At 37.2% G+C, this 10,492-nt stretch overlaps 1 protein-coding gene across 1 annotated transcript; it reads left to right on the top strand.

Moving 5' to 3' along the window:
* The first annotated feature begins 1,958 nt into the window (after positions 1-1,958).
* Positions 1,959-10,029, top strand: LOC104244750 (uncharacterized). Its single transcript, XM_009800226.2, has 8 exons — positions 1,959-2,233; positions 4,504-4,588; positions 4,669-4,737; positions 5,492-5,604; positions 8,183-8,294; positions 8,369-8,512; positions 9,297-9,471; positions 9,720-10,029. The coding sequence occupies exons 1-8, from the start codon at positions 2,182-2,184 to the stop codon at positions 9,843-9,845; spliced, it is 876 nt and encodes a 291-aa protein (XP_009798528.1). The 5' UTR covers positions 1,959-2,181; the 3' UTR covers positions 9,846-10,029.
* The last annotated feature ends 463 nt before the right edge of the window (positions 10,030-10,492 follow it).

Here is a 10,492-nt window from a genome sequence, read left to right as displayed (position 1 = left end):
ACAAATATTCACTTAAACAATAATACAAACATGAAATAAACATGAAAACAACTAATTAATCTTTCATTTGAAATCTGAAAAATTAATTTAACAAACAACACATGAACATGAACTAAAAATTAATTCAAACGTTAAACAAAACAAACATTTGCCGATTTTAGATTCGAAAATATCAAAACAAAATACGGACAAAAATAAAACTCAAAAACTACTAACCGGACTGAAACGAAGAGTGTATGGACTGACTCGACGAACCTCGGCCAAAGTTCGACCACGCGACGATGAACGAATTTAAGAAGCGAACCAAGCGGCGCTGAAGCAGTAGCAGCAGTTCGGCGCAGCGGAAGGGATGAAACAGGAGCAGCTGGGGTGCGTTTGGCTTGCTTGTAGACGACGAAGTTCGGCGAGGCAGACGACGCCACTACGGCAGCCATGGATGGAGGTCGAGACTCGAGCCATGAACAACAACTACGAACAAACAGCAACGACGCATCCATGGACGACGAGCTTGGAACAGATGCAGCTCGGCCATGGATTCAACAGCGACGAGTTGCTGTGTCGTTTGGATGGGGAATATGAAGGCAGTGACAGCAGTAGCAGCTTGCGCGAGCTTGCAGCTGTAAGCAGAAGAAGCGAGGTGGAGGAGGGCAGTGTTGACGACGGGGTTTGGACGATGAAGCAGCAGCTCGGAGGAAGGAGGAGAAGCAGCAGCGTCGGAGGGTTGTTTGGATGGGATTGTGGTCGTTTGGTCGACTGGTCCTGTGGGAACGTGAAGACGCAGCAAGGGGGGGGAGTCGACGCAGCAACGATGGTCGACGCAACAATGGCGGAGAAGATGACGAAGGTGAGGTCGAGGAAGAAGAAAGAGCAGCAGTGGCGTGAAGGGGAAACAAAAGGATCAGCCATGGATGGGTTCTTTTGAGCTTTTGGAGAAGAAGGAGCAAAAATGGGTGTGGAGGGCGGATAGTTAGTTTTAGGTTTTTAGGGTTTTTTGTTCTTTTTTGTTTTTTTTTCTTTTGTTTTGTTTTTTGAATGAAGAGGGGTGTTGGGTTAATGGGTTAATGGGGAGAACCGGGTCGACCCGTATGAAGTGGACTGGGTCGTGGACAATTGTTTGGGCCTGGGGTTGAAAATTGAAGAAGTGGCCCAATCCGATTTTTATTTGTATTTTTGTTATCGTTTCTTCCTATATTTTTTAAAACTAAATTATAAAAATACTTAAACTATTATTAAGAATTAAATTAAGTTATAAAAACGCAAATTAACTCCCAATAACAATTAACGCACAATTAAGTAATAATTAAGCATAAAATTGTATATTTGGACATTAAATGCTAAAAATGCAAACGATGCCTATTTTTGTAATTTTAATTTTTGTAAAACAAATTTAATTACTAACAATTGTAGAATTAAATCCTACATGCAAAATGCGACATATTTTTGTATTTTTATTAATTTAGCAAATAAACAACGCACAGACAAATACAAATAATTATTCAAAATATCACAAAATTGCACACCAAAGAAAAATCATTTTATTTTTGAATTTTTGGGAGTAATTCTCATATTGGGCAAAAATCACGTGCTTACAACTCCAAACTTCCAAGCATGAGTGCACGTGTTTGGAAGTATTGTGGAACCTTGGAAAGCGATCGGTCTTAGCGATTTGCACCCAATCGGACTGAAATCGCTTTCAAGGCAATGAGTTGCCACAACACAATATTTATTCGATAAATTATTTCTATTCTTTTATCCTTGGTCAATATTATTAATTCTTTTTCTAACAACATTTTGAATTTCATGTACGACTAGATGCGAGGAACTTATAGAAAAAGAAAAGAAAAGAAAATATAAAATCCCCCAATAAAAATGAAAAAGTAAATCAAAGTAGGGTCCATCAAACAGGGTGGACCTGAAATGCAGGCTATAATAACTCTCTCCTACAAACATTGGAAGTTGAAACAGTGAACCGGGATATAATGAAGTGTCGAACAATGCTACTTTACTTCGCCCACTGAATCTCCCAACTTATTTATTAATAAAGTGAAAAGCCAAGTATAAATAATCAATTGAAAACTGCAGCTCTTTCCATCGCCAACAATCGCCATAGTCATTACGTTTGCTCTTGATTTTCCAATAACTAGGGCGTTTTTGGTTCGTTATTTTTCAATCAGTTGAAATATGGAGAAAATCAGGAAAGCATCTCATGCTGGTTCGTGGTACACTGATCATCGTAAGTTCCGCCAATCGATTTTTCTTCCGATTTCACTGTTTTTCCCCAATTGAATTCTATTTCATCTAGCAGATTAATCCTCGTATATTTTCGTGTAAGCTGGTGTGGAAACAGCAAAAAACTTTTTCCAAATTACGTCTATTTTTGTTGTTACTTTGATTGTTACTGTTGTTTAATTGGCTGAAAAGTAGTGAAATTGAAGGTTTTTGCTTGTTAAATTGGCACTGGTTCCTAGTTTTTATATTCGACTCGAAAGAGGTGTAGCGACAGTTATAGCAAAATTGATCTTTGAATAAATTGTGAATTAGCGAAAAAGCATTTTTTTATACGTAGTGAAGAAGAATTTATTCAAAGAATCTCTTCAATTTTTATTTTTTTTTGAATTTCTTTGAAAAATTGAAGTTTTTCAACAACAACAAACCCAGGAGGGCGAGAGTTTGTTTCCGATAGACCCTCGGCTAGAGAGCAGATGAAAAGAAGCATAGGCCACAAGCAGTAACAACAAAAGGAAATTAAGAAAACCAAAGCGAAAGATATCAATCAAACAGTAGGTAAAGATAGCAATCTACGAGTAAAAGGGATACCATAGTAATACTAATGTTGCCGGTCATAGAAAGAAAGAGCAAAACGCTCGACTACCTACTAGCTTTCTACCCTAATTTTCGACGTCCACACCCTCTTATCAAGGGGCATGTCTGTTTCTCATCTTCACATGTCCGAACCATCTCAGCCTGCCCTCTAGGATCTTATCCTCCACGGGGGCCACTCCCCTTTTTTTCCGAATAACTTCATTCTTAATCTTATCAAATCTGGTATGCCAGCACATCCATCTCAATATTCTCATTTCAATTGCTTTTATATTGTGGATATGAGACTTCTTGACTGGCCAACACTCTACCCCATACAGCATAGTCGATCTAACCATCACTTTATAGAACTTATCTTTAAGTTTAAGTGGCACATTCTTATCACACAGGACACTGGAAGTGAGCTTCCATCTCATCCACCCAGCTCCGATATACGGTGCGACATCCTCATCAATCTCCCAATTTCCTTGTATTACTGACCCAAGGTACCTGAAACTTCCTCTATGGGGAATGACTTGTGTATCGAGCCTCGCCTCTATGTCCCCCCCCCCAGGGTTATGTCTCTAAACTTGCACTTCAAGTATTCCGTCTTGGTCCTGCTCAATTTGAAACCTTTAGATTTCAAGATCTGCCTCCAAACCTCTAGCCTCTCGTTAACACCACCCCGCGTCTCGTCAATCAAAACTATGTCATAATGAAAAATTCTTTGAATAAATTGTGTATTAGCGAATAAGCATTGATTTTCTTTAGGAATATGGTGTAATGCAACAAAAGTTGGATATAAATATGACCAAAGATGAACTTTATTACAACAATAACCCAGTTAAATTCCACTAGTGGGGTCTTGGGAGGGTAGTGTGTACGCAGGCTTACCCCGAGTAGAAAGGCTGTTTCCGAAAGACCCCGGGCTCAAGAAGACGCAAAGAGACAATATATCAGTACCATCAAAGAAACCATGAAACAAATAACAGCATCATCAGAACCAGAAAATAAATGAACAACAAACTAATAACCAGTAGATACAACCCGGCACTAAGAGGAACGAAAAAGTAGTGTGACTCAATACTAACCACTAACAGTCTAAGAGTAAGTCCTAACAGACTAGCCTCACTCTTTTAATTTTGGGAAGTCACAAGATGCTTTCACACCATTTGCTTAATAATACTCCCTCCGTTTCAATTTATGTGAACCCATTTGACTGGGTACGGAGTTTAAGAAAAGAGAGAAGACTTTTGAACTTGTGGTGTAAAATGAGGCACATATATTTTGTGTGGCTATAAATCATTGCATAAAAGTAAATTGTTTCCAAATAAGGAAAGGGGTCATTCTTTTTGGCACGGATCAAAAAGGAAATAGGTTCACATAAATTGAAACGGAGGGAGTATTATTTTTTACAATTTTCTTAAGTTTCAAGAGTTTAAATTTATGTAACTAATCAAACCTAAAATTTGTATTGATTCCTTTTCTTCAGACTAAAATTTTCAATTGTTACCTCAACATTTTCAACCACTACTACTCATATAACACATAAGTCACATATATCTCAAGCTCCATACTGAATGATATGGTGTCACCTGAAATGGGATGGAAGGACTGGTAGAAAAGCCAAATACTGATGCTTTTAGGGAAGTTACAAATGCCCATTCTGACAATACATTGATGCTTTGCTATTTTCCTTGCCAGCCCAAGAACTGGCAGAACAGCTTGATGGCTGGTTGAGAGCTGCTGGCTTAGCAAAATCTTCTGATGTACGAGGTGTAATTGCACCGTGAGTTATCTCCGTTTGCTATCAATATATTATTGATTGTATCCATATGTGGTTCTAACTGGTTATGTTAAACTCACTAGTCATGCAGGCTATTCATATTCTGGTTGTGCAGCAGCTTATGCATTTGGGAACATAGACCCCACCAACATGTGAGTTTATTATGTGCTCTTTCCATTCTGATTTTCTTTTGAATGTGAAAACTCACATGCACATTAACAAAAGCTTTTTATTAGGAATTTCTTTTTAAAAGTGGGACAGTTACTTGCTACAAGTAAGTTCCTGCATCGTCGATTTACCAACCAAGGTTGACAGAAGGGGATATTAAAGTGACGAAACATTGAATGTGATATTATGTTCGATTTTAAAAAAAATACATCTAGTAGTTGGAACATATGAAACATACGAAGAATACATCAAGTTCAAAATGTTATAGAATAGTACTCCCTCTCTATCCCAAATTGTCTTTGCACTCCTGAGAGTAATTTAAAGCTTTGAGTGATTGTTTTACATATTATTAATATCTTGAAAGGAAAAGAAGAACTTTTGTCTTGTGTGTCTTCCGTTGAGCTTTTCTAAATATTTTTTGTGTATGACAAAGTTATTGTTCTCTTTTCACTTTGGAGAATTGCTTAAATAGGTCCTTTAAAAGCGGAGTGTACAGCAATTTGGGATGGGGGAGGGGTTATACTTTGACTTTTTCATGATAGACAACTTGCTACCTGAAGAAAGCTTACTAATTTTGATGGATTTATGGAAAGTAGCTGGTTATTCTTTTCGATGAGGACTAAAATAAGATGTAGGTCAAAGAAAATTTGATCTAGGGAGTTTTTGATTAACCACTACATGAGATATGGAATACTTTGAGCTCTTTGCCTTAAATATTTTGAACTCTTTGTTTTACAGTTCTCGGGTATTTCTACTTGGTCCATCTCACCACTATTATACTCCAAAATGTGCACTTTCAAGAGCCACAGTTTACAAGAATCCTATAGGAGATCTACCCATTGATGTAGAAGGTATTGCAAACTTCTTTTTCTTTGCATCTTCATTTGTAAGAAAAAACCTGTAAAAAGTTCAGATAGTTGCTATTTGTATAATCCAGGAAAGAACTCTGCAGAAAAGATTTGGAATGGAAGAAGTGAAGCCTAATCTGAAAATTCTCTTTCGTTTATATTGCTTGACTTGACTTGCAAGGCCTTATCCCAGATGTATGCTAGTTGACAAATTAACCCTTTTTCTTTCATTCTTCCAGCTTCATGGCACGATTGTCAAACCACTAGTTATTATTTATCTTCCAATTGTTTTGTTGCTATGTTCATGATGCTGCATATTGCACATACTAATGTCATGATTCTCTGTTTACAAATTTGTAATTATTTGTATACTATGTATGCTGAAGAAGAGTAAGCAAAGAATCAACTGAATTCTTCAAATAATGAACAAGACAGTTATACCATAACATATAGTCTTATATATCAATTGCGTTTGTCTAACATACTAACTTCACACTGGCTGGCAAGATGTTATGTAATTACTCAAAGAATAGCTCCGAGAAGTTTGGGTTTTTGGGTCTCCTAATAAGTGATAGCTGCTAAGATTAGAAGATTAACTTAAGCAATGAGGAATGAGCTCTGTATGGGAATCGCTCGCTGCTATTGGGGAAAATGTGGGAAGATACTCAATACCTAGAAAGAGGCTACATCTAATGGATATGACAATTTGATAATTAGCATCAGACATACTATTAGCCCCCACCACTTTCGTCTAACGTAAGGAAGTATGACACGTGAAGTGTGGGTCGGGTGCACGTCATGAGTTCAGGTCTGTTGCTGACAGGAGCCTGGTATATAAGCGGAGGCAGGGTAGAGGAACAGGCTTATACTCCCTAGAGATTCTAACTTGTGGGCCAACTATAACTATTTGTGGGCATAATATTTTGAAACCTAACAATTTTCAAAGTAGATTTTTTTTTTTTATCAGGTAAGGTAACTTTTATTAAGAAACTTCAAAAAAGTACCAAGGGGGTACTTTCAAAGTACAAGCAAAACATCATAGGAAAAAGTTACAAATAAAGATTCTACAATTCCATAAAATCTAACAGCTGCACCAAGTCTCCTACTACCCTTTCCTTGCACCAAAAATATAGATTCTGCAAACAATTATTTTTCAGCGTAGGAATCTGGGTCCTCTGATCTTCAAAGCATCTTATTCCTTTCTAGCCAGATGGTCCACATGATGCACAAGGGAATGGTCATCCACATCTTTTTCTTCCTTTTGCCTACTGATTGACCCTGCCAACTTTCCAGCAGGCTTCTAACATTGTTTGGCATTGCCTACTTCACCCCATAGATGTTAAGGAATAGGTCCCAAATCTGTCTGGTCTGCCGGCAATGAAGAAACAAATGATTTACAGACTCCAGGCTTTCTTCACAGAAAAAACATCTACTGCATAAAGCAAAACCTCTTCTTTGTAGCATATCTTGGGTAAGACATCTATTCCAGGCTACAGTCCATCCAAATCCAGCAACTTTTGTTGGTGCTTTGGTCTTCCAAAGCATCTTCCATGGCCATGATTCCTCCCGCTGCCCAGTTTGTTGTTGAAGAAGATTATAGCAGCTTTTAACGGAGTACTTCTTATCTCTACTGGCCATCCAAATCTGGGCATCCTCTCTACTGTCATCCAAGGCTATAGGCTTTAAAATTTTGAGTAGTTGACAGATATCTTCCACTTCCCAATCATTGAAGTGTCTTCTGAAAATTGGTTGCCATCCTGTTCCTGAATGGCATTCTGCAGCAGTACAAAGTTTGTTAGTAGTAAAGCTATAAAGATGGGGAAATTTTTCCATCAATTATCCTTCTCCGGCCCAAACATCTGTCCAGAACCTAGCTTTGTTCCCGTTTCCAATCTTCACCGTTATGTTTCCTTGTAGTAAAGGCCATAAACTACTTATATACTTCCACAGACTGGCACCTGCATATGTAACCACCGGACTAGGATCCCAAAAGTCTTTTTTACCATATTTAATGGTAATCAGCTTTTTCCATGGTTCCTCACCTTCTTCATTAAATCTCCATAACCATTTGCACAATAGACTCTTGTTGTGAAGCTTCAAGTTCCGCACTCCAAGCACTCCAAAGCTTCAAGTTCCGCACATAACCATTATGTTCCGCAATTTTCAAAGTAGATTTGTAATTTGTTAGACAGCCTCTTGGATTTAAGCGTAGGCACTCTTTGTATAAACACTGAGATCAAATGACATAACTATAACAGAAAAGAAAGTAGATGTTGACACTTCACTCTGTTCAGAAACTTTAAGAATAAGTATATTGTTGCACATTATACCAGGGTCAATCTGCAAATTCTGGTCCTCTGCACTTGGCTTCTGACAGTTAAAGCAACCAGCACACTAGGAGAGGGATTTAAAAATAAAGGCAGTTGAAACACAATCTTAACAAGTGATCAGCACTCTATTGTTCTGCTTATTTACGTGTGTAGTAAAAGAGTTAGCAAGCTTCTCCTTCATGTACGTTTTTCATTTTCTTGATGGCAACTTTTAAACAACTCTCATATAACAAAACTTGGTTTAATACCAGTAAATGACGAGCTAAAAGCTACGGGGAAATTTGAATACATGGATCTTCGAGTTGATGAAGCTGAACATAGCATGGAAATGCACCTTCCATATCTTGCTAAAGTTTTCGAAGGGTATGCTTTTCTAAATTAAATTTCATTTATGTGATGGTTTGATTCAGAGATAACTTTTAAAGTTACTACGACAGGTATCCAGTGAAAATTGTGCCTATTTTGGTTGGGTCTCTTAGTGCTGAAAGTGAAGCCCTTTATGGACGGTTACTCGCAAAATATGTAGATGACCCAAAGAATTTCTTCTCAGTGTCTTCGGATTTTTGTCATTGGGGTTCAAGGTGAGTTTGATTCACCAATGTTGCATGTAGTTATATCTTGATCATATACAGAAAATATGATCCTTATTCTGATGGCAATCATCCTTGTTGGTGCTGCATGAATTCTATTTGGTCTTGTTGAAATAATTGGGAAATTTACCTGAAGACCGAACTTCAATTAGTTATTTTTGGTGCATTGGGATCTTTAAGTATTGATTGGTAGATCTCAGAGACTCAGACTGACTAAAGATGGGCAGAAATCTGGAAGTTTAATAATCTGATCCACATTACACTTGTGTTTGCAGAGACGTATACAGTGTAAAAGCTCGCTAATATCATGTATTTTTGCCGAAAAAATTATTAAAATGTACAAATAATAAATTTTGAACCCATTAAATTAGATGAGATGTGGTAGAATTGTGAATCTGAACCCGTAAAATTTAATTTCTGGATCCGCCTCTGTGTGTTTGATAATAATGGTCCAAACAGGAAAGCAGAACAATCACATATTATACTACAATATAGCTGCAATAAACTGATTATGAATTTATTTAACCATACTGGTCCACGTAAAGTTTTGTCTCATCGAAGACATAGTTCAATTCTCGTTTCTAAAAAGAGATGGTAAGTGCATGGTATCTGAGTAACTTCTAATCATGGCTCATTGCTTCTAGATGGACTATCACGGCAAAAAAAAAAGTGTTTGCATTGTAATGTTTCTTAGTCTGATGATGGATTCTCATTTTACCTGATACATATATTCCTTGGAATCTTTCTTTACACCAATTGGGCTTTTAATTGTTAGGTTCAACTACATGCATTATGACAAAAGCCATGGAGCTATTTACAAATCTATTGAAGCCTTGGATAAAATGGGTATGGATATTATAGAAACAGGAGACCCGGATGCATTTAAACAGTACCTGTCGGAGACGGACAACACCATTTGTGGACGCCATCCAATTAGCGTTTTTCTCCATGTAAGTCTCCTCCTCTCTTTTTTGATAAATTGTTTTTTCCTGAAAGGTGTTGTCTTCCTGTTGTCTATGTGGTAACTGGTTAGCATACAACCTTTTTCTAAGATTATTTATGTTTCAATAAACTTCTTGATTTACCTATCTATGTCAGGCTGGGTTGGGGGTGTTCGCTTTACTTTATTATGTTGTCTGGTTCACTAATTATGTTATACTCTTAAATGTCTTTTATCTTCTATTTTTCACTCACGCAGATGCTGAAAAACTCCTCGACTAAGATAAAGATTAGATTCCTTCGATATGAACAATCGAGCCAGTGCAAATCTATGAGAGACAGCAGCGTAAGCTATGCATCTGCAGTGGGGAAAATTGATGCTTGAACTTTATTATTACAGAAATTAATTCTCTCTGGAGAAGCTAATTATGTGGATTTTAGTCAAAATGACAGTGTAATCTAACAATGTCTGCCTCTGACATTGGACCATCTTATTCTGGGTTCCGTTATTTAAAATTTCATACTGCTAAATTATTAACCCCATAAGTTAAACGAGTTCCTTGATGTAATTGCTCTGTATAGGTTTGTGGAGGAAGAGATACGTAGGTCTCTTTATTTACATGGTTATGCGTTTGATGTTGGAGTAACTTCTTATGCTGAGACTAGCGCTATTCTCTTCAAATGAATTAGGTCTTTAAAAAAAGGTAAAAAATAAACTAATTCCTAAGAGATAATTCAAACACATTGTGTTTCCTCATAAAAACATGCTCACTTTTGATTATTCGAGAGTTTATTCGAATCGTACCCGATAATATTTTCACAGTTTTTAGTGGCCATGCTTTTAAAATTGTTTTTTCATTAAACAAGACTCAGAGAAAGAAGAGGTGAAAAGAAAATTGAACCCACACATGTTGTGTATCAAAAGGGAAGGCCGAAAATGTTGGGTGAATTGACAGGAATGGGAGCGTAAGGGCTGGTCTTAGTTGAATGTCCCTAAAATTAGCAGTATTTAAAATCTAGCCCTCAACCCGC

Source organism: Nicotiana sylvestris, chromosome 8 (assembly GCF_000393655.2).
Source record: "Nicotiana sylvestris chromosome 8, ASM39365v2, whole genome shotgun sequence".
In the NCBI taxonomy this organism is placed as follows: Eukaryota; Viridiplantae; Streptophyta; class Magnoliopsida; order Solanales; family Solanaceae; genus Nicotiana; species Nicotiana sylvestris.
This window is presented reverse-complemented; position numbering and strand designations above follow the sequence as displayed.

Bases quoted from the DNA above. Each gene is read 5' to 3' on its own strand.
- LOC104244750 (XM_009800226.2), top strand. From the start codon at position 2,182: ATGGAGAAAATCAGGAAAGCATCTCATGCTGGTTCGTGGTACACTGAT. The intron at 8,295-8,368 runs GTATGCTTTTCT...TTACTACGACAG, and splicing joins CTTGCTAAAGTTTTCGAAGG to GTATCCAGTGAAAATTGTGC. The intron at 9,472-9,719 runs GTAAGTCTCCTC...TCACTCACGCAG, and splicing joins CAATTAGCGTTTTTCTCCAT to ATGCTGAAAAACTCCTCGAC.